The following is a 27739-nucleotide window of genomic DNA, read 5'->3' on the forward strand; positions in this document are numbered from 1 at the left end:
AGTGCCAAGCCAACTCATGGACAGCTAGCAGAGCTCCAAGGGACTTCCTGTAAGAGAACTATTTTATTCTGTAACCCCTCTGACATTTTGGAGTTGTCTGTTATTGTATTATAATCTAGCCTATCCTGACTAGTACAAATATTCCCTGAAATGAACCACACAGGTTCAACAATGTAATGAAGGTGAAATATTATCCTGAGCTGGTGCTAATCTGAGAGGCCATAAGTTTGGTGACCTAGGCCTATGGACAAGATTCTCCAGTTTCCAGTTCAATTGACAGGACTCTTGTGATACATTTTGGTAATCTTCACTTCTCATGACTAGAATTTTAAGTATCCTTGTGAAGGTTAATAAAAATATTATTTTCACATACTCTCATTATATAACACCATTAAGTGTTATCAGAAGAGGAGCAATTTTCTTCAGTGTTTTCTCAGTGAACTAGGTGTATCAACATTTATGACAATTATGTACATTCAGTCAGATGACCACCAATGCCACTGATTTGTTTCAGAATTATCATTCTGTACTCAAGCTGTTATCTTGAAAAAATGGTTCAGGAAGTGTAAGTGGACATAGGTGCGCTTTTCTTATACAACCCTGATTTTGCTCAGAGACCTATCCATAGCCCTCACAGTCAGATGCCTCAGAGGAAGCTGAGCTCTACTCCAGTCCCAAGGTTGGGCTGAATGGTCTCAGGCTAACCCCATTTCCCCTGCCAGTGTTCGGTTCAAATACAGGCATGAGACCCTACTTTGCCCAGTGGAAGAAGAAGTCTGCTAGAGGGTTTCTAGGGCATATTTCCTTTTTTCTAAGAAAGAGTTACAGGAAGAGATGATTTCTTCCCCTTACCCCCTCTGAATATTGTCATTTCCGGATGTGTTGCCTAGAACTGCCACAGCAGTCTTTTTGCTGTTAGCCTGAAGATGAATCCAGAGGATGCCCAGAGAAGACAGAGCTGTGATACAGAAAGAACCAGGATCCCTGAAAATAGTGTTGAGCTACAGAATCTATCAATCCTGAAGTTCTTCCTCTCTAGACTTTCTGTTGCATAGGACAAATTTCCATTGAATCAGAATTGCTATTACTTGCAGCTAAAAGCATCCTGGCTAATACATTAATAATATATTTGCTCGTTTAGGTTAGCATATGCCTTTTATGTTGCCTCTGAGAAAACAGCATGTAAAATTTTAAGACTTCCTAAATCTTTATTCATGAATTACGATAGAGATTAGATAACAAAACTCCAGTAGTTTCTGCGATAACTGGACTCTTTAATCAATCAGCATTCTTTCAAACACTATGAGCAATTCCAGAATACAGAGCAGATGATTAAACATGTTTTACTTCACAGGTAGCTTATGGTCAAATTTCAAAGATTCAAAATAATGTTCTGTCAAGTGGAAGAATGAAAATTTAAAATCTGTTTCTTTGCTGATGCCTGACAGGGTCTGGGTACTGCTGGTAATAGAACAGGGAAAGGCAAGGATTAAACACTGCCTGGAACATAATATCAGAAGTCCTGCAAGTAAGTGAAAATCAAGGTGGTGGTGTATTTTAAATCGTGAAATTGTAATCGAAGTACTTAGGTATTCTATAGATTTTTACCAAGTTCTTAGATAGTTATTTGTGTAATTACTTGTTTGCCTGCCCTGTTAGATTGCAAGCTCCTTGAGGGCAATGACCATGTTTATCTTGTTCTTCACTGCACCTCCATCACACAATTGTCATTGTTTTTTGTGATAAGAACATTTAAAATCTAGTCTTTTAGCAACTTTCAAGTATATGTATGTAACACAGTATTGTTAACTATAATGACAATGCTGTGCGTTAGATCCCCAGAACTTATTTATCTTCTAACTCCAAGTTTGTACCCTCTGACCAACATGTCCCCAACTCCCCCCCTACCCCCAGGGTACTTATTTTTTTTGCAAGCTGTTCCCTTCCCCTGTAAAGTTATTCTCAGGACTCAATTTCCCTCTTAGTGTAGTTATTACTATTATTTTGTTATCTGTTATGCCTGTAACAGATGTGGATGAAGTTGACCAATACGTGTAGTCCAGCCTTGCCAGCCCATGATGAATGTGTCACTACTCCATTTTCCTCCTTTCCTCCTTAGACTCTCTCTAAAGTCTTCCTGTCTCCTGTCCCCTAGCTTTCTCTACAAGATCATTAAATCTCTGGATTTCCAACTGAGCTAGTCTGTATAAATTACTGACTCCAAACCACTCCCTAGATCCTTTGTGACCTTTGGTCAACTTACTTGATCCCTGGTCATTTCTTACCCTAGTAAGGTAAGAAAAATTCTGAAAGCTAATAATAACAAAGAACAAAAAATATGAGCTCTACTTATTTTCATCCCATTGATATTTCCTTGGCAGCCTCCTTATGTTGAGCTGATCTGATGGCCTAGTCTCATCCTTCCTCTGACAGAGATCTTTTGCTCAATTTCCATTCTAGGGATTTCCCTGGTAGTCCAGTGGTTAAGAATCCGCCTTCCAATGCAGGGGACACAGGTTCAATCCCTGGTCGGGGAGCTAAGATCCCACATGCCGTGGGGCAACTAAACCCCGCGCCGCAACTACTGAGCCTGTGCGCCACGACTAGAGAGAAGCCCACAACGAAGACCCAACACAGCCAAAAAAAGAAAAAAAATTTTCCATTCTAGACCACTTCTGATTCTTTCCTCTAGGCTTCACTTAATCACTGAGCCCAACAGATACTAAATAGACTTCCCTTTGTGCAAAAGGCTCAAGGACAAGCTTTCCTATGTTCAAAGTCATTTTCTTAGGCTTGGCATTAGTGTTAACTCTTAATATCCTGTCTGTCTCACTGAATCTTCATTTATCATGTAGAATAAAAGATACCTACTAGGGTTTTCTCTGAGACATGCCTGCTTCATTAGTAGAGGGAGGTCATGCACAGAGATGTTTCTACTATGTGATCTCTACCCACCTGACCAAGGCTGCCTGGACCCTTGGTAGAACTTTACCTAAACCAGGCCAATCAGATCCTCTTTCTCATGAATATAAATTGACCCCCAGTGAGTGCGAGTGCGTGGCATTTCCCCCAGTGAGTTGGAAACGGAGTCTTATTATTGGGCAACTGTTAGCAGCAGCTATTGGCCACTCCTGAAACTTCCTAGCTCACTGACATCTGTGTGACCTGCTTTGTCAAAGCACTTTAAAGGTGGTGAAAAGTGCAAGTAAAAGACGTAGCTGCAAATAGAGAAACAGGTAACTGACTCAAGGACTTGACAGTGTGAATTGAAGGGAACAGGTAGATCGCAGAGATATTGAGATTGAAGAAAGAGCAAGATCTGGCTTAAAGACAGTGATAACTTGAAGATAATTCTACTTCTCCAAGACTGGGGAACATTTTCAATTACTATTGGAGTGGCTGGTTGCTGGGCAGATTGGGCTCTCTGGGATTCTTGAGCTTTTCAGGTAATGGTTCCTCTCTTTTCACAAGCAGCAGTGTGAAAGCCAACTATAGAACTTCACTACTGAACAGTAAACAATTTAGGAATTACTTTGTTAGGACTATTCATAATCGTTTATACTGAGGCTGGGTACAAAATGTGGGCTATTTAGCTTCCTTCTGTTTCGTACCTACTGTGTACTCACACCCATTTTTATAAATACAAGGTATTGGTGACAAGGGAGCTAGATTGGGAGAATTTAAATGGTGCATATTTATCAATGACATAATGAAAAAATAATACAAAACCAAAATCAAATCAAGTTGCCCATGTCCTTGAGAATTTCCAAACTTATAGAAAAAGCTTTTTAACTTATCTCAGTAGATCACTCTCATAGGAAAGAGGAAAATGTTATGCAATTTTATTATCAATAATGGCTCCGTTGCTGCTTATAAAAAGTCCCTATTAGAATTTTGGCTGAAAGGGAACAGATTTTTCCGTTTGATTGGGGCTTGAAATTTGGCTTCTGCCATTTGCCAGTTAGTTGTGTGACTCTATCCAAATTATATAACCTTTCTGATCTTGTTCCCACATCTGTAAAATGGGCATACCCATACCAGCCAACTCAGAACTTTTCCTTTATTAGAAACTAGTCTCTTTGAAAGAAGCACCTAAAAAAAGTGTCACAATTTTTGGACAAGTATTGCATTCACTGCAACAAATACTTGAATGCTGACTGAAGGCCAGGACCTAAATGAATGAATTCCTTCTACAGATGGAGCTCATGGTGTAGTCAGGTAGGGGTGAGATGAGATGAAACCCTAATATTAACAATAGCCTTTATTACTATTTATGAGCCTTTCCTATCTGTGTTGGGTACTGTTACTACAAGGTTTACACACATTATCTCATTTATCCTCATCCTCACAATAACCTCTTAAGGTGAGTCTCAGTAGCCTCATTTTATCCCAGAGGAAACTGAAGTCCAGAGAGATTATTTTGGTCAGGGTCAAACGGCTAATGGGTAGTGGAATCCAGATTGGAACCAACGTTTCCCAAATTCCAAAGGCTTCTGCTCTTAACCTTCCAGAGGAAAAGGAGCGGGATGTGTGTGGAAACTGGCTGTGTTAAACGCATTCTGGGATCCAGTGCCTGTAATACGCCTGAAAAATAAGGCGACAAAGGACTCCTTAGATCATACCCTTAACCCCTTTTTCCGTTAAGAAAGTTTAACAGCTTCTCACCATCTGGATTGACTGAAGAGCGTTATAGGAAAAGGAGGCGAGCTGGGGCCGTGGTCCCCGAGGACTCAGCTGGCGGCCAAGCGGGGCTGGCGCGGCTGATCGCCAGACCTCAGGCGACCCGCCTCCGCGCGGGCGGTCAGGCCGAGGGTGCTTCGAGGTGAAGCGGCGGGTGAAGTGTGGGGCTGGAAGGCGGCAAGCGAGCGTGTGCGAGAAACACGGGGCGCGCACCGGTAAGGAAGCGGAGATCCGGGGCCGAGAAGCCCCACGTGTAGGGATGGCGGAAGACGCGCGCTCCTGCGTGACCGGCTCAGGCCTGCAAGGATGGTTTTCCAGCTCCCGCCAGCTCGGGCGCCGCGCGACTCCTCCCACCCTCTCCCGCCTCCCGCGGCCAAACCAATGGGCGGGACGGGATGGGGGGAGCGCGGGGCGGAGCGGGCTGGGGCGCGCGGCTTGCGCGCAGGTGCAGCCCGGCGCCCGGCCCGCCTGTTCCGCTGCCGCCGCCGCAGCCGCCGCCGCCGCCGCTGCCGCCGACGTGCATTCCGCTCGGCGGAGGGGCCGGGCCTGCGCTTTCTCCTCCTTCCTCCCGGCCTCCGGCTGCCGGTAGGACCCGTTTCCCGCTGCCGCTGGGAGCCTGTGTCATCGTCCGCCCTGAGCACGGTGAGGTCCTCAGGGAGCCTGTGGTCGCGACGCCCGCCGCGTCTTTGACTCTGGCCCATTGCTCTGAGGCCGGCGTCCCGCCAGGGCCGGGTGGCCGGCCTGGGCGGAGGGCGGCGTGGAGCGTGTGGATGAATGAGGCGCTCTCGGACTAGGCCGCGTGTCCCGGGAGCGGCCCACGCCTCACCCGGCACACTATGGGGAAAGCCTTCTCCGGAGGCGGGGACGGCCAGTGGCCCAGTCCAGAGGGGGAAGATGTTGGGTGGGACCTCGCTTTGGCTGGGCGGCCAGCCACTCCTTGGTAGGAGGCCAGAGGACTGGAAAGTCTCTGCTCGTGCAGCTGTGCTTCGGAGACCTGGGGTTTGGCTGGGAACAGCTGTGAGTTACGACCCTGAGAAGGGAGATTCCTGGCCCTCGGGGTCAGGGATCAGAGGCTATCACTTCATGAGCAGGGCGTCAGCGTGGCCCCGGGAGGTTCAATTGGAGCCAGAAGACAGGGATAGTGTTAGTTCCCAGCTTATAAAACGTGAGGTTAGCAGTCCTCGTGAGTTCAGTTTGCAGTCGGCTCAATTTTGCCCGGAGAAACTTAGAGCCAGATTGTCAGGGACCGAGAAAGTTTCGACCTGTAAATAAAAAGGCTTAGTAGATCCATTTACGACTAGAAGTAACCAAAGGGTGGATTCAGGAGGTTGCTTATGAGGACTGATGAGTCGTAACTACAGTGCCAAAGGTGAAAGAGACTTGTTGGAAAGACCTTGATACCGGCGTGTGTTCATTCATGCGAAAAATGGTGCTTGTGGGCGAAATGGGAAAGAACAGGTTCCAGATTGAGGGAATGGTTTGGTGGGAGGTGACTCGGTTGCTAGTGGTTCTAGAATGGATTTTCTTTGACACTCTTACCTGTGCTCCTGCTTCCAAATGCTTTCATTCATATAACCACATGTCAGGTTAAGAAAATGTTTTGTGAACAGTCTGGATGTAAGATTGGCAGCTAAATTTTATTTTTGATTTCTGGTGCCACATATTTTTAGATCAGTTTTCCAGGACTTCTCAGGAGTGACTGCTCTGACAACTATCAGAATCAGATCTGTTAACAGAACTTTTTTGTTTTCATTTTTGTTGAAAAATAAAGTGTGTCAGTTTTAGATTGATATATACAGTATGCTGTATTCTTAATCTATTATTCAATAATATATTGTGTGTGATGAAATGTGTTTTTGGTCAATGGGGACAGTAAAAAGTTTTGTTCATATGTGTGTTTGTTTTGACATTTCAGATGCCCCCCAAAAAGGGAGGTGATGGAATTAAACCACCCCCAATCATTGGAAGATTTGGAACTTCCTTGAAAATTGGTGTTGTTGGGTTGCCAAATGTTGGGTAGGTGAATGTTGGGCTTTTCTCATTTTCGTTTTGTAAATACTTTGGGTCTTGTTGTAGAAATGGGAACTCATGAGGTAATAAAAATTTAAATTGAAGAAAAGAAGCTAGGAAGCTGGACTATTAATATGTTGCAAAACAAGGTTTTCATTTACACTTATCTTATTTTTGCTTTTCTACACAGATATTGGGTTGAAACTTGAGTTACTTATATTGTTTGTTTTGCTAAACTCAGAGGAAGAAGCAGTGGGAGTTTAAACATCAAGTTGAACCAGATCAGCTCTGGTTCGCCAGAAACACTGTTGGGAGATACACAGTATTGAATTTATGAGGAATTAGAGTAGTTTAAATTAGATTTTCATGCTGGCTGGCTCCGTAGGGTACTTAGGCTGGCTACCAGAGGCCATGCAGTAGGATACTTTAGGAAATAGTTTTAAAAGCCCCATTATAAATTTGATTAGATTTTTGGGAGATCAGGGATCAGATGGCTGAATTTTTACTAGAAAAGAAGGTGACAAGTTTGAACTTAATACTGGAAGTTATGTGCTAAAAGGGTATCTTATAAAGTGGCTAAATCTGAATGTTGTGAGAATAAAATTTTGAGTTTTGTAATGTTTAAAATTAAAGTGAATTATTACTGCAAATAAGACTAATTAGGAAATATTTGTGGGGTTTATTATATAAATCTGTACACATGCAACTTGGTTGTTCAAAGTCTACTTTTTTCATTTTTTGCCCTTCTATTTTAATACCTTTTACTAACCTTAAAATGTAAAATGTCTCAGAAGTGATTAGGGTGTACTAAGGAGTAACAGATCCAATATGGATTTATTAAGAGGACGGAAAGTATTTTGGAATGTGCTTTAGGCTTTTAGATTGGTGGCAGGTAGGACAACTATGTTCTTTCACGTGTTCCTAGGAGCCTCTGTCATAGAGATTGCTTAGTGAATGGAGCATGGTGTGACCAAGTAAGGCAGTTCTGAAATTCTTGTAATGTAAAACATGACAAGTGGGGCTGTCCTAATTTCAGTCTGGAGCTGGAGAGGTTTGCATTTTGAGGGGGTTTCCTGCTGTGATATAGGCTGCTTGAAAAGTAAGACTAAATAGAGAGTGGGAATATAAGCAAAACAAATAATTAAGCAAAGTACTGTAGGGTGCTGTCAATAAACTTGAAAGCAAGATATGATCGTTATGTATGTTGTGAACTTTATTGCGTTAGTAAGCAAGACATAGTTTTTAGATATTAACATACTTCTCTCATTCTAGAATCATTGCAGCTTGACTTTACATGGGACTGATTTAAAATGGGCCATCTTAAAAAATGTTTCCTGTATGAGTTTTTTAGCATAGAGCATAATAAAGTCAATATATAGGAAGATAACCTAGAATATTTTATTATCCAGTATAAATGTGCTATTTATGCTTTTAAATTAAATACTCCTCCCACTTTCCCCCAGTTTTATTGACGTATACTTTATAAACAGTAAAATTCACTCATTTTAAATGTGCAGTTCAATGAGTTTTGGCAATTGTGTTTGGTTATGAACACTCTTTTTTAGAATGATCTTACTTTGCCTAACTGTATCAGGTAGGGTTCTTCGTAAGCAACACAAATTCTTGCTGTTTTAAGCAAGAAAAAGAGACTTATTGGAAGGAGAGCATTGAAGGACAAGCTGAACAGCCAGGCCTCAGGAAGGACAGGAACCTGGGTAGTGCTGGCAGAGACGGGTCCACGTGGAGCTCAGCCATATGAACTGAACTTCTGGGTGTTTCTCATCACCTGCTGCCTCTCCAGTGATATAGATTCCTGTGTAAGGAAATCTTACTGGGCATGTCTACCTCTGGATAGGCCCACAAGAAATGGATTGGGGAGAGGGGACAGTTCTCTGAAGGATGGCCTGCTGATCAAAAATAAGGACATTTAGTGCTGAAACCATCTAAAGAATCTCTTGGTTTTTAGAGAACTGGATGAATAAGAAGGTTTGCTGATTACCTAGAAACATAGAGGGATATTTATAGCTAACAATAGTTGATATTTATTTGAACACTTATTTAGTGTATGCCTATCACTATTCTGAGCACTTTATGTGTATTATCTAATTTAATCAATGTTTAACGTCCCTGCCCCCTTCTCATTAGAATTTAAATTCCGTAAAGGCAAGGATTGTCTTGTTCTTGTTTATTGTTGTATTTCTAGCACCTAGACTGGTGTTAGGAACTTAGTAGGTAGGCACTCAGTAATTATCTGTGAATGGATAGTTTTTCTGCCCTTGATGCCATGTGTAGGTTTAATGATAAGGAGGCACGTTTTGATGGCCACTTTTTTTTTTTTTTTTTTTTTGCGGTACGCGGGCCTCTCACTGTTGTGGCCTCTCCCGTTGCGGAGCACAGGCTTCGGACGCGCAGGCTCAGCGGCCATGGCTCACGGGCCCAGCAGCTCCGCGGCATGTGGGATCTTCCCGGACCCGGGCACGAACCCGCGTCCCCTGCATTGGCAGGTGGACTCTCAACCACTGCGCCACCAGGGAAGCCCAGAAGTTTCTTTTTTATGTAAAAATGTAAATTTTGCAGTCATAGATTGGTATATTGACCTTGCTTTATGAAATCTTAGAAACCCCAGCTCCTTGCACCTCATGCTTCAGCAATCCCAAGGGAATGGCCTTTCATTCTCATGGACCAAAGTGTTGTGAATTCCAGACAACTGGTTATCCGAGGGGTGAAAGGACCAAACAACTTGCCCTGCAGTCTAAGAGGGATTTTTTTTTTTCCTGTAAGCTGCCACACCATACTTCTGGTAACATTCCTTTGTCCAGATATAGTCATAAGAATTTACTTTCAAGGAAGGCTAGGATATGTAGTCTTTATTTTGATGGACATATGTTCAGTTAAAAATTCTGTTACTATGAAAGGAGGAAAGAATGAATATTGGGGGACAACTGTATACTCTGTTCCATTACTCAGCAACTGCCTCAGGAGAGTATTTGTCTTGCTTAGTTGATACTTCTGGGAATGTCCTTTGGTTGTTCCTACAGCTTGCCTTTTCCCAATTTGCCAGAGTCCAACCACAAAGCTATGTACTGTTGTTGAGGAAAACATTGTAGGAAATGCTTTAAAAAAAAATCACAGGGTAATTATGTTCAATGTTTTAGTTATCTATTTTTATGTAGGAAACCACTCCAAAAGTTTGTGGTTTAAAACGATAAATATTTATAATAATATTTCTCATGATTCTGTGGGTTAGCTGGGTGAGTCTACTGCTGGTCTCACTTGAGATCCTTCAGGTGGCTGTATTCAGCTGATGGCTAGTGAGGGTTGGAAGGTCCAAGATGGCCATACCCACAGGGCTGGGGCCTTATCAGGCTGGAAGTCTAGGGCATTTCTATCTTCCCTTACTTGGCTTCTTTCTCTCCAGGTGGTCTCCAGCCCAAACTTTTTTATAGCATGGTGGCTGACGCCCAAGAGAGTGAAAATGTGCCAGTGGTACAAAACACTCCCACCTATTTCTTTTAGTCAAAGCAAGTCGTGACACCAGCCCAGAGATAAGGAGGGAAGGGAAATAGACTCACCCTCTTGAGGGAAGGAGTAGAAAAGAACATGTGGCCATCTTTAATCCATTGCATTCTACTATTTTCCTATTTTCCTAATATAGTTTTATATGACACCCATTTGTTCCGTGGAGAAGTCTTCCTGGCTCGTTCTTAGCTTCTTGTTCTTACTGAAGAGGCTCCATTCTTGATTGCTTCGAGAAACTCACTGGAGGAAGATTAATCTCTAGGTGCTCAATTAATAATGCTCTTTTTAATGCATATATTTATTTTTCATGCTGGCCAGTTTTTTTTTTCCAATATTTGATTATAAAAAATTTCACGTACAGAAAAGCCACTCACTTTTTATACAGAATAGTGTTTATTATATATACATTATATATAGGAAACAATAAGCAATTATGTATATTCTATCCTTGGGATAGATTATATTTTTCTTTTACAATTTTAAAGTCTTAATAGTAATCTTCCACTGATGACTATTAATAATTTGTTTTTTGCAGATTGCTTACATGAACTAGTTTGAAATTGATGTGGAAATGAAGGTACAGCGTGGTACAGATTGTGTATTTTAACTCTTTTGTAGGTCATTTAAGACCTTTTAAAAATGTTTGCTTTTGACAAAAACTATAGCAAAAGGCAATAATGATCTGATTGTCAAAGCTGGTACGCATTTTTTGTCCTTAACTTACTTAACCTCTCTGCCCTATTTGGCACTGTTAGTAACTCCCCACCTCTCTCAACTCTTCCTTCAGTCTTTTGTGCTTGCTACACTTCCTGTGTTTGCGCTCTATATTAGGTTTCTGTCCTTGGCTGTCTTCTCTTTTATACTTTCTCCCTGGGCAGTCTCATCCTCTCCTAATTTTAATCATCTGTTGGCTTCTCTTTTCTAAATTTATATGTCCTGCTCAGGTTGCATCTGAGTTCCAGATTCATATATCTAACTGCCCTGAATATCTCCAGTTAAATGTCTACACCCTACATGTCTAAAACTGAACTTATTGCCTCTTGCATTCCCTATCTTGGTTAATAATACTACTTTCCACCCAGATACTTGAGAGATTTATCTTTTCATCCTTTCCCCTCAGCTGTATTTTTCAGTAGGGCACCAAACCTGGTACCTGAATATCTCTCTGATCTATTTTCTTCACATCTTTTTGCCACTCATTTCTTACTTGAATTATTCCAGAGGCTTCTTAAGTGGGCTTTCTGTCAGCGCATTATCTATAGTAAATCTTTTTTTGTTTTGCCCAGGTGTTTTTTTGTTTTTGTTTTTTAAATTGAGGTATAACATACACAGTAAAATGCGAAAACTTTAAATGTACATATCAGATTTTTACATTTTAATTCACCCATGTAACCAGTACCCACATCAAAATCTAGAACAAATCCAGTGCCACAAAAGACTTCCTTGTACCCCTTCCCAGTTGGTACTATCCTTCCTAGGATAACCATATTCCAACTTGTATTACCACATTGATTAGTTTGCCTGATACAGATGGAATCACACATTATGCACTCTTGTTTGTTTCTTTTTTTTTCTTTTTTGCGGTACGCGGGCCTCTGACTGTTGTGGCCTCTCCCGTTGTGGAGCACAGGCTCCAGACGTGCAGGCTCAGCAGCCATGGCTCACGGGCCTTTCCACTCCGTGGCATGTGGGATCTTCCCGGACCGGGGCATGAACCTGCGTCCCCTGCATGGGCAGGCGGACTCTCAACCACTGTGCCACCAGGGAAGCCCACATTATGCACTCTTTATATCTTTTACAAGTCATTATGCCTGAGAGAATATACACTATATTTACCCTTTTTGCTATTGATGGGCATTTGGGTTGTTTCCTTTTTTTGTCTATTATGAATAGAGCTGCTTTGAACATTCATGTACATGTCTTTTGGTGGGTAGATATAAGAACTCATTTCTGTTGGGTGAATGGATACACTTACCCCACTCACCCTGTCCCCCGAACTCCCCACCTCTAGGAGTTAAATAGCTTTAGATACTGCCACATAATTTTCCAAAGTGGTTATTCTAATTTATAGTGCTGGTATTGTAAAAAAGAGTTCTAATTTCTCTTCATCCTCACTAGCACTTGGTATTATCATTCTTTTTCATTTTGGCCATACTTGTGTGCAGTATCATGATCGTTTTGCATACCTGTGATAGCTAATGATTTTGAACATCTTTTAATATGTTTACTGGACATTTTTTGTGAAGGATATTTTTTCTTTTTAGTAATAATTAGGTGTTTTTTATTCTGGATATGGGTTCCTTGTTGGATATGCATTAGAACTACCTCTTCCTAGTCTGTGTGACTTTTTGCTTAAGAGTAAATAAAAATTGTTTTTGAAGTAGTTTCGCAATTAAAAAATTTCATACTTGCAAAGCTAGTTAAAAAAATTCCTATATGAGGTCTGCTTACACTCCCCAAATGTTAACATAGTACAGTTATAAAAATCAGGAAATTAGCATTGATTTACCAGTTGTCTCACTAATGTCCATTTTCTGGTCCAGGATCTAATACAGGATTACATATATGTTGCATTTAATTGTTGCTGTGTCCTTAGTTTCCTTTAACCTAGAACAGTTTCTCACTTTGTCTTTCATGTCCTTGACACTTTTGAGGAGTGCTGACCTCTTATGGTAGGCTCTTAAACCTTGGGGTTTATCTAATATTTCCTTGTGATTAAATTCAAATTATGCATTTTTGGATGCAGAAGTGACATGTGCTTCTTAGTACATTATATCAGGAAGCACACAATGTTGATTTGTCCTGTTACTAGTGATTTTAACTTTGATCACTTATCTAAGGAGGTGTCTGACAAATTTCTTCACTGAAAAGTTTACTGTATTTTCCGTTGCAATTAATAAATATATCTTTTAGGGAGATACTTTGAAATTATGTAAATACTGTGTTTCTCATACTTTTGCCCCCCAGTTTTGGCGTGTATTAATGATTCTTGTTTGAAATAGTTATTATTGTGGTGTTTACCAAATAGAGATTTAAAAATTTCTGTTGGTCTTCTACATTTATAGAGGAAACAATTTATAGAAGAAACAATGGAAATTCTATTGTTTAGAATTCTGTTGTAAAGAAGAACCCCCCATTTTCTCATGTAAATTACTTATAATTTGTTTATATCAGGATCAGTTTTTACTTTGCTGGTTATAATGCGTTACTATTGTTATTTATTTTGTTGCTCAAATTGCCCACATTTGGCCATCAGGAGCCTTCCTGTTCACTCGTGTTACTTTTGATGTGTCCTCTATTTTTTGAGTATTTTCTGGTTTCTAGCTCCACATTATGTTCCAGGCTTATTTGTACCTTCTCTGTCCCAGCTTTGTAATAAACAAATTTTTCTGTTGACATATGTTTTCATCTCTCTTGGGTGTATACTTAGGAGTGGAATTTCTGGGTTGTATGTAACCGTATATTTAACTATTTGAGGAACTGCCAAACTTTTCTAAAGCGAGTGTGTCATTCTGTGTTCTTACCAGCAATGTATGTGGGTTCTACTTTCTTCACATTCTCACCAGTGCTTGTAATTATCTTTATTAAACATTTTTTATTTTTTTAAAATTTTATTTATTATTTATTTATTTATTTTTGCGGTATGCGGGCCTCTCACTGTTGCGGCCTCTCCCGTTGTGGAGCACAGGCTCCGGACGCGCAGGCTCAGCAGCCATGGCTTACGGGCCCAGCTGCTCCGCGGCATGTGGGATCTTCCCAGACTGGGGCACGAACCTGTGTCCCCTGCGTCGGCAGGCAGACTCTCAACCAGTGCGCCACCAGGGAAGCCCTATTAAACATTTTTTAAATTGAGGTTTAGTTGATTTACAATATTATAGTAGTTTCAGGTGTGCAGCATAGTGATTCAAAATTTTTATAGGTTATACTTCATTTATAGTTATTATAAAATATTGGCTCTATCCCTTGTGCTGTGCAATATGTCCTTGTAGCTTATTTATTTTATACATATTAGTTTTTACCTCTTACTCCCCTACCCGTATCTTGCCACTACACCCTTTCCCTGTCCTCACTGATAACCACTATTTTGTTCTCTGTATCTTCATTTTGATTTCATTTTATTTCAGATATTTTATTTTTTATACAATAGTTCTGTCTGGATAGTTTTCATATTTTTTCATTCCTCATTATCTTCACCTGTGAGTCTGTTTATTTTTTGTTATGTTCACTGGTTTGTTTTGTTTTTTAGATTCCACATATAAGTGATAATATACAGTATTTGTCTTTCTCTGCCTGACTTATTTCACTAAGCATAATACCCTCCAGGTCCAGCCACATTGTTGCAAATGGCAGAATTTCTTTCTTTCTTTTTTAATGGCTGAGTAGTATTCCATTTTGTGTGTGTGTGTGTGTGTGTGTGTGTGTGTGTGTGTGTGTGTGTGTGTGTGGTGTGTATCTCATGTTATCTTTATCCCTTTATCTGTTCATGGACACTTAGTTTGCTTCTATATCTTGGCTATTGTAAATAATGGTGCTATGAACACTGGGGTGTATGTATCTTTTAGAATTAGTATTTTCATTTTCTTTGGATATGTACCCAAGAAGTTGAATTGCTGGATCATATGGTAGTTCCACTTTTAGTTTTTTGAGGAACCTGCGTGCTGTTTTCCACAGTGGTTGCAGCAATTTATGTTCCCACCAACAGTGTACAGGGTTCTTCTTTCTCCACATCCTAGCCAATATTTGTTATTTGTGGTCTCTGATTGTTATCATCTTTTTAATTATAGCGAAGGCATGAAGTGGTATCTCATTGTGGTTTTGAATTGCACTTCCTTGATGCCTAATAATATTGAGCATCTTTTCATGTGCTTATTATGCCTTCATTTTGGAATGATTTTCGTTGGGAATTCCAGGAACAGTTTTTCTTTCAGCACATTGAAGGTATCTTCCATTTTCTTCCAGCTTTCTAATGAGAAGTCTGTTGTTGTTGTTATCTTGGTTTCTTTGTACATAATGTGTTTTTTTTTTTTTCCCTATAACTTTCTTTAAAATTTTCTCTTTACTACTGGTTTTCAGAAATTTGATTTTCATATGCATTGATGTGGTTTCCCTTATGCCTCTTTTGCTTGGGGTCTGTTGAGACTTTAGGCTTGTGAGTTTATGATTTTCATTAAATTTGTAAAATATTTGGCCAGAGCATTTCTTCAAATGCTCTTTTCTCCCCCTCTCCTCCTTTCCCTTCCTCTCCTTCTGAGACTTTTATTACATATGGGTTAGTCCGCTAGGTAATATTCTACTGAAGCTCTGGTTATGTTTTTGTCCAATTTTTTTCCCCTGTGCTTCATTTGATAGCTGCTGTTGTTCTGTCTTCATGTTCACTGATCTTTTCTGCAGTGTCTAATCTACAGTTAGTCACATCCAGTGTGTTTCATTTCAATTCAATTTTTTCATATACTGTATTTTTTATACAATAGTTCTGTCTGGATGGTTTTCATATTTTCATTATCTTCATATTTACCTTTATATCCTTCAGAAAAATTTTAAAAAATCTATTACATTTATTTTAAGGTCCTCGTCTGCTAATTCCATCATCTCTATCATTACTGTGTTTGTGTTTATTGACTTTTATCTTGCTTTGGATCTATATTTTCCTGCTTCTTTGCATGCCTGTTAATTTTTTTTTTTTTTTTTATGGTACGCGGGCCTCTCACTGTTGTGGCCTCTCCCGTTGTGGAGCACAGGCTCTGGACGCACAGGCTCAGCGGCCATGGCTCATGGGCCCAGCCGCTCCGCGGCATGTGGGATCTTCCTGGACCGGGGCACGAACCTGTGTCCCCTGCATCAGCAGGCGGACTCTCAACCACTGTGCCACCAGGGAAGCCCGTGCCTGTTAATTTTTATTGGATTCCAGATGCTGGATTTTATGTTGAGTGCTGAATGTTATAGTATTCCTTTAACGAGTGTAGGACTTTATTCTGGCATTTAGTTTTTGTGTATCATTTTGATTGTTTTGAGGCTGTTTATTATATTTTCTTATGATGAGTTCATAATATTTTTTGCTCTGGTGCTACTTTAGCTCTGATACTAAGACGTGACTCTTTGAGGACTCTACCCAAGTTCCCTTATATTATTATATCTTTCTCTGCTCTGGCTGGTGGGGATGTGAACTGTTCCAAGCTCCGTGTGAACCTGAGAACTGTTCACTGTGCTGCTTTTGAGTGTTTTTTTCTCCTGGCCTTTGGAGACTGAGCTTCCTCATGTACAAATATTACTGAGCCATATTCTTGAAGATACCTTCTGCTTATCTCCAGAGCCCTCTCTCTGTGCAACTGCTTCCTTTCTAGTATACTGTCCTGTAAATTTTAGCTACTTCGGCCTGCTCAAACTCTCATCTCAGTCTCTTTAACTTGGCATGACTGCCGGGTTCTATTGGTTCCCCCTCCCTGTGCTGTGGCTTTGAAACCACCTTTAGGCAGTAAGCTAGGGTAGTTTTAGAGCTTAGTTCATTGGTTGTTTTCACAGGGAACACAGTCCTGTGCTACATACTGTCCCCTGTTTGAAAACTGTTTATTTCATGTTTTATCTGATTTCCTAGCTCTTTGTGTCAGGAGGGCAGTTCCATAAATAGAAGGGGAAGCAAAATTCCCCAATAACATTTAAATGAACTTAAATCTTATTGTATACTTCTCAGTATTCCAGGGTGCCTCCTCTTTCATGGAAATTCGTGACTTGGGAATTATTTGTTTTCTTTTTTAATATGTTATGAATAATCTTTTGGACAATGGATATGCTCTCCCACTCACTCTTTCCTGTTATCAACAGTAATTGTGTACCTTAAAAGTACTTCATAATTTACTTTCTGTTAAATCTTTTAATTTTCATTGTTTATTTTTCAGAATTCTGGTCACTTTTTTTTTCTATTTTCATAATTTTTTTTTGCATTTTTTAAAATTAGTTGTCCATTTTATACATATTAGTGTATATATGTCAATCCCAATATCCCAGTGCATCACACACCACCCCCCACCCACCGCTTCCTCACTTGGTGTCCATACGTTTGTTCTCTACATCTGTGTCTCAATTTCTGCCCTACAAACTGGTTCATCTGTACCATTTTTCTAGGTTCCATGTATATGCATTAATATACAATATTTGTTTTTCACTTTCTGACTTACTTCACTCTGTATGACAGTCTCTAGATCCATCCCTGTCTCTACAAATGACCCAATTTCGTTCCTTTTTATGGCTGAGTAATATTCCATTGTATATATGTACCACATCTTCTTTATCCATTTGTCTGTTGATGGGCATTTAGGTTGCTTCCATGTCCTGGCTATTGTAAACAGTGCTGCAATGAACATTGGGGTGCATGTATCTTTTTGAATTATGGTTTTCTCTGGTTATGTGCCCAGTAGTGGGATTGCTGGGTCATATGGTAATTCTAGTTTCAATTTTTTAAGGAACCTCCATACTATTCTCCATAGTGGCTGTATCAATTTACACTCCCACCAACAGTGCAAGAGGGTTCCCTTTTCTCCACACCCTCTCCAGCATTTGTTGTTTGTAGATTTTCTGGTGATGTCCATTCTAACTGGTATGAGGTGATACCTCATTGTAGTTTTGATTTGCATTTCTCTAATAATTAGTGATGTTGAGCAGCTTTTCATGGGCTTCTTGGCCATCTGTATGTTTTCTTTGGAGAAATGTCTATTTAGGTCTTCTGCCCATTTTTGGATTGGGTTATTTTTTTTTAATATTGAGCTGCATGAGCTGTTTATATATTTTGGAGATTAATCCTTTGTCCGTTGATTCATTTGCAAATATTTTCTCCCATTCTGAGGGTTGTCTTTTCATCTTGTTTGTAGTTTCCTTTGCTGTGCAAAAGCTTTTAAGTTTCATTAGGTCCCATTTGTTTATTTTAGTTTTTATTTCCATTACTCTAGGAGGTGGATCAAAAAAGATCTTGCTGTGATTTATGTCAAAGAGTGTTCTTCCTATGTTTTCCTCTAAGAGTTTTATAGTGTGCAGTCTTGCATTTAGGTTTCTAATCCATTTTGAGTTTATTTTTGTGTATGGTGTTAGGGAGTGTTCTAATTTCATTCTTTTACATGTAGCTGTCCAGTTTTCCCAGCACCGCTTATTGAAGAGACTGTGTTTTTCTCCATTTTATATCCTTGCCTCCTTTGTCATAGATTGGTTGACCATAGGTGTGTGGGTTTATCTCTGGGCTTTCTATCCTGTTCCATTGATTTATATTTCTGTTTTTGTGCCAGTACCGTATTGTCTTGATTACTGGCTTGGTAGTATAGTTTGAAGTCAGGGAGTCTGATTCCTCCAGCTCCTTTTTTTTTCCCTCAAGACCGCCTTGGCTATTTGGGGTCTTTTGTGTCTCCATACAAATTTTAAGATTTTTTGTTCTAGTTCTGTAAAAAATGCCACTGGTAATTGGATAGGGATTGCATTGAATCTGTAGATTGCTTTGGGTTGTATAGTCATTTTCACAATATTGATTCCTCCAATCCAAGAACATGGTATATATCTCCATCTGTTTGTATCAGCTTTAATTTCTTTCATCAGCATCTTATAGTTTTCTGCATACAGGTCTTTTGTCTCCCTAGGTAGGTTTATTCCTAGGTATTTTATTCTTTTTGTTGCAATGGTAAATGGGAGTGTTTCCTTAATTTCTCTTTCAGATTTTTCGTCATTAGTGTATAGGAATGCAAGAGATTTTTGTGCATTAATTTTGTATCCTGCAACTTTACCAAATTCATTGACTAGCTCTAGTAGTTTTCTGGTGGCATCTTTAGGATTCTCTCTGTACAGTTTCATGCCATCTACAAACAGTGACAGTTTTACGTCTTCTTTTCCAATTTGTATTTCTTTTTCTTCTCTAATTGCCATGGCTAGGACTTCCAAAACTATGTTGAATAATAGTGGTGAGAGTGGACATCTTTGTCTTGTTCCTGATCTTAGAGGAAATGCTTTCAGTGTTTCACCATTGAGAATGTTGTTTGCTCTGGGTTTGTTGTATATGGCTTTTACTATGTTGAGGTAGGTTCCCTCTATGCCCACTTTCTGGAGAGTTTTTATTATAAATGGGTGTTGAATTTTGTCAAAACCTTTTTCTGCATCTATTGAGATGATCATATGGTTTTTCTTCTTCAGTTTCTTAATATGGTGTATCACGTTGATTGATTTGCATATATTGAAGAATCCTTGCATCCCTGGGATAAATCCCACTTGATCATGGCGTATGATCCTTTTAATGTGTTGTTGGATTCTGCTTGCTAGTACTTTGTTGAGGATTTTTGCATCTATATTCATGAGTGATATTGGTCTGCAATTTTCTTTTTTTGTAGTATCTTTGTCTGGTTTTGGTATCAGGGTGATGGTGGCCTCATAGAATGAGTTTGGGATTGTTCCTTCCTCTGCAATTGTTTGGAAGAGTTTGAGAAGGATGGGTGTTAGCTCTTCTCTAAATGTTTGATAGAATTCACCTGTGAAGCCATCTGGTCCTGGACTTTTGTTTGTTGAAAGACTTTTTTGTTGTTGTTGTTGTTGAAAGACTTTTAATCACAGTTTCAATTTCATTACTTGTGATTGGTCTGTCCATATTTTCTGTTTCTTCCTGGTTCTGTCTTGGAAGGTTATACCTTGTAAGAATTTGTCCATTTCTTCCAGGTTGTCCATTTTATTGGCATAGGGTTGCTTGTAGTAGTCTCTTAGGATGCTTTGTATTTCTGTGGTGTCTGTTGTAACTTCTCCTTTTTCATCTCTAATTTTATTGACTTGAGTCCTCTCCCTCTCTTTCTGGATGAGTCTGGCTAATGGTTTATCAATTTTGTTTATCTTCTCAAAGAACCAGCTTTTAGTTTCATTGATCTTTGCTATTGTTTTCTTTGTTTCTGTTTGATTTATTTCTGCTCTGATCTTTATGATTTCTTTCCTTCTACTAACTTTGGGTTTTGTTTGTTCTTCTTTCTCTAGTTCCTTTAGGTGTAAGGTTAGATTGTTTACTTGAGATTTTTCTTGTTTCTTGAGGTAGGATTGTATTGCTATAAACTTCCCTCTTAGAACTGCTTTTGCTGCATCCCGTAGGTTTTGGGTCATCGTGTTTTCATTATCATTTGTCTCTAGGTATTTTTTGATTCCCTCTTTGATTTCTTCAGTAATCTCTTGGTTATTTAGTAACATATTGTTTAGCCTCCATGTGTTTGTGTTTTTTACATGTTTTTCCCTGTGCTTGATTTCTAATCTCATAGCGTTGTGGTCAGAAAAGATGCTTGATATGATTTCAATTTTCTTAAATTTACTTTGGCTTGATTTGTTACCCAAGATGTGATCTATCCTGGAGAATGTTCCATGAGCACTTGAGAAGAAAGTGTAATCTGCTATTTTGGATGGAATGTCCTATAAATATCCGTTAAATCTATCTGGTCTATTGTGTCTTTTAAAGCTTGTGTTTCCTTATTAATTTTCTGTTTGGATGATCTGTCCATTGGTGTAAGTGAGGTGTTCAAGTCCCCCACTATTATTGTGTTACTGTCAATTTTCTCTTTCATAGCTGTTAGCCATTGCCTTATGTATTGAGGTGCTTCTTTGTTGGGTGCATATATATTTATAATTGTTATATCTTCTTCTTGGATTGATTCCTTGATTATTATATAATGTCCTTCCTTGTCTCTTGTAACATTCGTTATTTTAAAGTCTGTTTTATTTGATATGAGTATTGCTACTCCAGCTTTCTTTTGATTTCCATTTTCATGGAATATCTTTTTCCATCCCCTCACTTTCATTGTGTATGTGTCCCTAGGTTTGAAGTGGGTCTCTTGTAGACAGCATATATATGGGTCTTGTTTTTGTATCCATTCAGCAAGCCTGTGTCTTTTGGTAGGAGCATTTTTTTTGTTGTTGTTTTTGCTGTACACGGGCCTCTCACTGTTGTGGCCTCTCCCGTTGCGGAGCACAGGCTCTGGACGCGCAGGCTCAGCGGCCATGGCTCACGGGCCTAGCTGCTCCGCGGCATGTGGGATCTTCCCAGACCGGGGTATGAACCCGTGTACCCTGCATCGGCAGGCGGACTCTCAACCACTGCGCCACCAGGGAAGCCCGGTAGGAGCATTTAATCCATTCACGTTTAAGGCAATTATCGATATGTATGTTCCTGTTACCATTTTTTTAATTGTTTTGAGTTTGTTTTGTAGGTCCTTTTCTTCTCTTGTGTTTCCCAGTTAGAGAAGTTCCTTTAGCATTTGTTGTAGAGCTGGTTTGGTGGTGCTGAATTCTTTTAGCTTTTGCTTGTCTGTAAAGCTTTTGATTTCTCCATCGAATCTGAATGAGATCCTTGCTGGGTAGAGTAATCTTGGTTGTAGTTTTTTCTCTTTCATTACTTTAAATATGTCATGCCAGTCCCTTCTGGCTTGTAGAGTTTCTGCTGAGAAATCAGCTGTTAACCTTATGGGAGTTCCCTTGTATGTTATGTCATTTTTCCCTTGCTGCTTCAATAATTTTTCTTTGTCTTTAATGTTTGCTAATTTGATTACTATGTGTCTCGGTGTGTTTCTCCTTGGGTTTTTCCTGTATGGGACTCTCTGTGCTTCCTGGACTTGGGTGACTATTTCCTTTCCCATGTTAGGGAAGTTTTCAACTATAATCTATTCAGATATTTTCTCTGGTCCTTTCTCTCTCTCTTCTCCTTCTGGGACCCCTATAATGTGAATGTTGTTGTGTTTAATGTTGTCCCAGAGGTCTCTTAGGCTGTCTTCATTTCTTTTCATTCTTCTTTCTTTATTCTGTTCCACAGTAGTGAATTCCACCATTCTGTCTTCCGGATAAGGTCACTTATCCGTTCTTCTGCTTCAGTTATTCTGCTATTGATTCCTTCTAGTGTATTTCTCATTTCAGTTATTGTATTGTTCACCTGTGTTTGTTTGTTCTTTAATTCTTCTAGGTCTTTGTTAAACATTTCTTGCATTTTCTCGATCTTTGCCTCCATTCTTTTTCCGATGTCCTGTATCATCTTAACTATCATTATTCTGAATTCTTTTTCTGGAAGGTTGCCTATCTCCACTTCATTTAGCTGTTTTTCTGGGGTTTTATTTTTTTCCTTCATCTGGTACATAGCCTTCTGCCTTTTCATCTTGTCTATCTTTCTGTGAATGCGGTTTTTGTTCCATAGGCTGCAGGATTGTAGTTCTTCTTGCTGCTGCTGTCTGCCCTCTCATGGATGAGGCTATCTAAGAGGCTTGTGGAAGTTTCCTGATGGGAGGGACTGGTGGTGGGTAGAGCTGGGTTTTGCTCTGGTGGGCCGAATTCAGTAAAACTTTAATATGCCTCTCTGCTGATGGGTGGGGCTGGGTTCCCTCCCTGTTGGTTGTTTGGCCTGAGGGGACCCAACACTGGAGGCTACCCTGGCTCTTTGGTGGGGTAATGGCGGGCTCTGGGAGAGCTCTTGCCAAGGAGTACTTCCCAGAACTTCTGCTCCTAGTGTCCTTGTTCTCATGGTGAGACACAGCCACCCCCGCCTCTGCAGGAGACCCTCCAACACTAGCAGGTAGGTGTGGTTCAGTCTCCTGAGGGGTCACTGCTCTTTCCCCTGGGTCCTGATGTGGACACTACTTTGTGTGTGCCCTCCAAGAGTGGAGTCTCTTTTTCCCCCCACTCCTGTCAAAGTCCTGCAATCAAATCCCGCTAGCCTCAAAGTCTGATTCTCTGGGAGTTCCTCCTCCCGTTGCCGGACCCCCAGGTTGGGAAGCCTGAAGTGGGGCTCAGAACCTTCACTCCACTGGGTGGAGTATAAGTATTCTGTGGTATAAGTATTCTCCAATTTGTGAGTCACCCATCCAGCAGTTATGGGATTTGATTTTATTGTGCTTGCGCCCTTCCTACTGTCTCATTGTGGTTTCTTCTTTGTCTTTGGGTGTGGGGTGTCTTTTTTGGTGAGTTCCAGTGTCTCCTTGTCGATGATTGTTCAGCAGTTAGTTGTGATTCTGGTGCTCTTGCAAGAGGGAGTGAGAGCCCGTCCTTCTACTCCACCGTCTTGAACCTGAAGCCTGGTCACTGTTGCTATATCATATAATTTCAGATTTTTTTTTTCGCTCATTTATTTATTTACTATTAACTATAGCCTGTTTTGGATTTCACCAGTTTTCCTGCTAATGTCCTTTTTCTTTTCCTGTATAGACCTTTTAAAGGTCATGAAAAATTTCATTTACTTTTGAAAAGTTCTATTCAGGTATTTTGTATAATGTCTCTCAATTCCAGTTTGATGTTTCCTCATGCTGTGGACTTTTTCTTTATCCACTCCTCTGTCGATAGACATTAGGGCTGCTTCCACCTTTTGGTTATTGTGAATAATGCTGAAGTGAACATGAGTGTGCAAATATCACTTTGAGATCCTGCTTTTAATTATTTTGGGTAAATACCCTGAAGTGGAGTTGCTGGATCACATGGTAATTCTATTTTTAGTTTGTTGAGGAACCTTCATACTGTTTTCCATAGCAGCTGTACCATTTTACATTCCACCAACAGTGTACCAGAGTTCTAATTTCTCTACGTCTTGGCCAACACTTGTTTTCTGTTTTTTTGATAGTGACTGTCTTAATGGGTGTGAGGTGATACCTCATTGTGGTTTTGATTTGCATTTTACTGATGATTGGTGATGTTGAGCATCTTTTCGTATGTTTCTTGGCTATTTGTTTATCTTCTGTGGAGAAATGTCTATTGAGGTCCTTTGCTACTTTTTAATGTTACTTTTTACAGTTACTTTTGTTGTTGTTGTTAAGTTATACTAGTTCTCTATACATTCTGGATATTAACTCTTTATCAGACATGTGATTTGCAATTATTTTTTTCCCATTCTGTAGGTTACCTTTCACTCTGTTGATTGTTTCCTTTGATGTGCAGTTTTTAAGTTTGAGGTAGTCTCATTTTTTTTCTAATTTTGCTTTTGTTGCGTGTCCTTTTGGTGTCATATCTCAGAAATAATTGCCAAATCCAGCGTTACAAAGTTTTTCCCCTATATTTCCTCTGTGACTTTTATAGTTTTAGGCTCTACCTTTAGGTTTGTAATCCATTTTGAGTTAATTTTTGTGTATGGTGTAAGGTGAGGGTCTTCATTCCTTTGCATGTGGCTATCCAGTTTTCTCAGTGTCATTTATTGAAGAGACTGTCTTTTCCCCATTGTGTGGTCTTGATACTCTTGTCAAAGATTATCTGACTGTATATGGGAGGATTTATTTCTGGGCTCTCTATTCTGTTCCACTGGTATATGGGTCCATCTTTATGTCAGTTCCACACTATTTGGATTACTGTAGTTTTATAATATATTTTGGTATCAGAAATCATGCAATAGACTTCTGGGAAGAACACTGTGGAGGTGAAGTGCCTTTCTCATTGTGTCATATTGAGGGGCTACATGATAGCAACATGATTTGTCACTGGTGATGTTAACCTTGATCATTTGGTTAAGGTGGTGTCTGCCAGATTTCTCCACTGTAAAATTATCCTTTTTCTTTTTGATAGGCTGTTCCTTAGAAGCAAGTCACTAAGTCCAACCCATGCTCAAGGGGAGGGGAATTAAGCTCCACCTCCTGAAGGAATAAGTATCAAAGAATTTGTGGACATTTGTTAAAATCACCACAGTAATTAATTAGTATTATGGGGGAAAGGTATCTTGAGGCTATTTAAATATTCTGTTTCTTCTTAAAGTTTCCCCAGCTAAACTTTATCACTTCTTGGTGGATTTTGCCTGCAGCAATTATTAGTGTGGTGTTCTAATGGTGATATTCTACTTCCTTTATTCCTTTTACATTTATTATTTGGAATTCTTCTGTATGGAATGTTTTTTTTTCCCCCTACAATTAGTTATTTATTCAATCATTTATATAGTTCTATTTAGACTCAGTGAAATTTTTTTTATTCTTTGGGTTTTAATCCAATATTATCAGTATTTATTTTGTTGCTCAAATTGTTCAGATTTGGTCATTGGGAGCTCCTTTAAGTTGCGTTTTATGTCCTTTTTACATGCCTCCATCTTTTTTTTCCATGCTTTTTGTTTTTTCTCTTTCTTTTTTTTTCCTTTTTTTTTTTTTCTTTTCAAGCATTTCCTTACTCTCTGACACTGTAAGATATTTCTGGCTAATAGTGTATTTTTTGTGTCCTAACCTTGTCTTCAGAGACCCTTGGTTTCTTTTATTGAAGAATGGTATTTAGAAACTAAGATCTGGGCTCTAGATGTGATCCTACTGCTGGGGTGTTACTTCTTTTAAGCCCTCTCACCTGATAGAATTAGGAAAAATATGTGGTTATACTAACTTATGTATACACACATTGGTATTTATTCCTGTCATTTCTGTTTTCTGTATCTAGCAGATAGATACTTTTTAACAGTTTAGTTATATGTAAATTCAAAACATTTCGAAAGAATATTCTTTTTTCCATGCTTTTGGTTGTGTGTTGTATGAATGGTTAATTCAGAATGCTGGGGGAGTTTGCATTGGTATCCTGACTTCCCTATACATATTGTAATTTTGCATAAGGTTTTAGATAAAACATATATTCAGTCAGATTTATTTATTATAGTAAAATATATAATTTCAAAAATAAAGTATTTAGGTCTTAAGTGGAGGGGGCATACATTAAGTCTATCCACTCTTTTTTTTAATGATAGCATTGCTGAAATAATATTTATGTAAACCTGTTCTTGCATAAGAGAGATCCCTACAATTTTGAATCTTATACTTTCAAGCTTCAATAATAACCTTATAAGGGATCTGAATGTGTGTGTGTGTGTAAAATTCTCATTTCACAAAAAGCCTTATGGGCTTTACCACTCCAATTTAAGCCAAAACTTTAAAATTCTTTGCTTTTGCAAGGCTTTTCTTTAATAGATTTGAATAGATCAAAATGTCTTAACTTGCCGCTAAAGGCTATACTAATAATCCTTAGAAAATTTTCTTTTTCCTTCTTCCTTTTTACTTTTTTGTACTTACAAAGCTATTGGAAGGTACAGATTACTTGGACTTTATGAAATTTAAAATCCTGTCCAAGATGAGTTGATCTGTGAAAATGGAGATGTCTTCCATGTTTAGTTTGACTGCATGTAAGAATTTTTTTAGCCTAAGAGATAATGGGACTTTCTTTTCTATATTTTTACTGTATAATATGTTTTAAGGGATAAACTTTTTTCTTTAGTATTAAACATATTTTTGTCCAGGTAGGCAGTCAAAAATGTAGTACTTAATAAAACCAATAAATTTGAAAATAACTCCATGAACTCCCTATGGACTTTTTTTTTTTTTTTTTTTTTTTTTTGGCCGTATGCGGGCCCCTCACCGTTGTGGCCTCTCCCGTTGCAGAGCACAGGCTCCAGACGCGCAGGCTCAGCGGCCATGGCTCACAGGCCCAGCCACTCCGCGGCATGTGGGATCCTCCCGGACTGGGGCACGAACCCGTGTCCGCCGCATCGGCAGGCGGACTCCCAACCACTGCACCACCAGGGAAGCCCCTGGACTTTTTATATTGCAATTACTGTGACTGTGGTAATAGCAATGAGCAGTTTTTTATCTACAGTGTACAAAAATACAACTGCACTTTTTTTGTCCCCCAAGAAAGGCACAAATGTCTTGTAAGTGGATTAATTAATATATTTAAATTTTCCTTGAAGTATTTTTATTGTACCATTATTTTGTAATATTTTTATTGCAGGTATGCAATATTTTAGTTACATTTTATTTTTTTAATTTTTTATTTTTATTCGTTGGCTGCACTGCGCATCTTCTGGGATCTTAGTTCCCTGACCAGGGATTGAATCCGCGCCCTTGGCAGTGGAAGCGCGGAATTGTAACCACTGGACCGCCAGGGAATTCCCTTTACTTACATTTTCGGTAAATAAGGACTTATGGATTGTTTTGGCAACCTAAGTATCACTTTTTATGTTTTATTTTTGTGTAGGGAGGGGAATAAGGTATGGAGCATATTACTCTCCAGTTCATTTACTTCAGTACACTTTTGTAATTCTCCCTTTTGTGAGCAATATCCTGAGGGGAAAACTGGTCGTGTTCTTGAGGTCCATCCTCCAAGTCTTCTAATTCTTTGCTGGGTTCCCTGTACTTCAGCATCAGCTTACGCGAGTAAAGCTGTTCTTGCATAAGAGAGATCCCTGGATTCTTGGCCGCCTTACTTTGCCTAGAATGGGCAAATGTCCCATTTCCAGATTCTTAGCCCCTTCAAACAGATACTTTCTGTATCCTGCATTTAAATGGCTTTTCTAGTTTTGGGTGAGAGTTCTAGTCTGCTGTTAGCTTTTGCATCTCACCCAGAAGCAGAATTTCCTCCCTCCACCAGTTGACTTGTTAGAGAAATCTGGATGTTAGTCTTACAGAATTTTCCAAAGTCCAAATTTTCTTAATTGCATCTATGTGGTGTCATTTAATATGTTCTCCTGTCCTCTGTATTTTCTGTTAAGTGATAGTAATATCTAAAGGCTTGATCAGGTAAGTTTCAGATAATTTTTGATCATATAATTTTTTTA

The 27739-nt window shown here is 39.4% G+C and overlaps 1 protein-coding gene across 1 annotated transcript in view; it reads left to right on the forward strand.

The window, feature by feature from the left end:
- Nucleotides 1–5170: 5170 nt before the first annotated feature.
- The window catches only part of OLA1 (Obg like ATPase 1), a 167692-nt gene continuing 145123 nt past the window's right edge, over nt 5171–27739 (forward strand). The window contains exons 1-2 of the mRNA XM_082658526.1: nt 5171–5322; nt 6596–6696. Of these exons, the coding sequence (XP_082514652.1) occupies nt 6596–6696 (101 nt within the window). The 5' untranslated portion in view covers nt 5171–5322. The remainder of the gene's footprint in view (nt 5323–6595; nt 6697–27739) is intronic.

Source organism: Grampus griseus (genome assembly GCF_964374135.1).
Source record: "Grampus griseus genome assembly, chromosome: 7".
Lineage (NCBI taxonomy): Eukaryota > Metazoa > Chordata > Mammalia > Artiodactyla > Delphinidae > Grampus > Grampus griseus.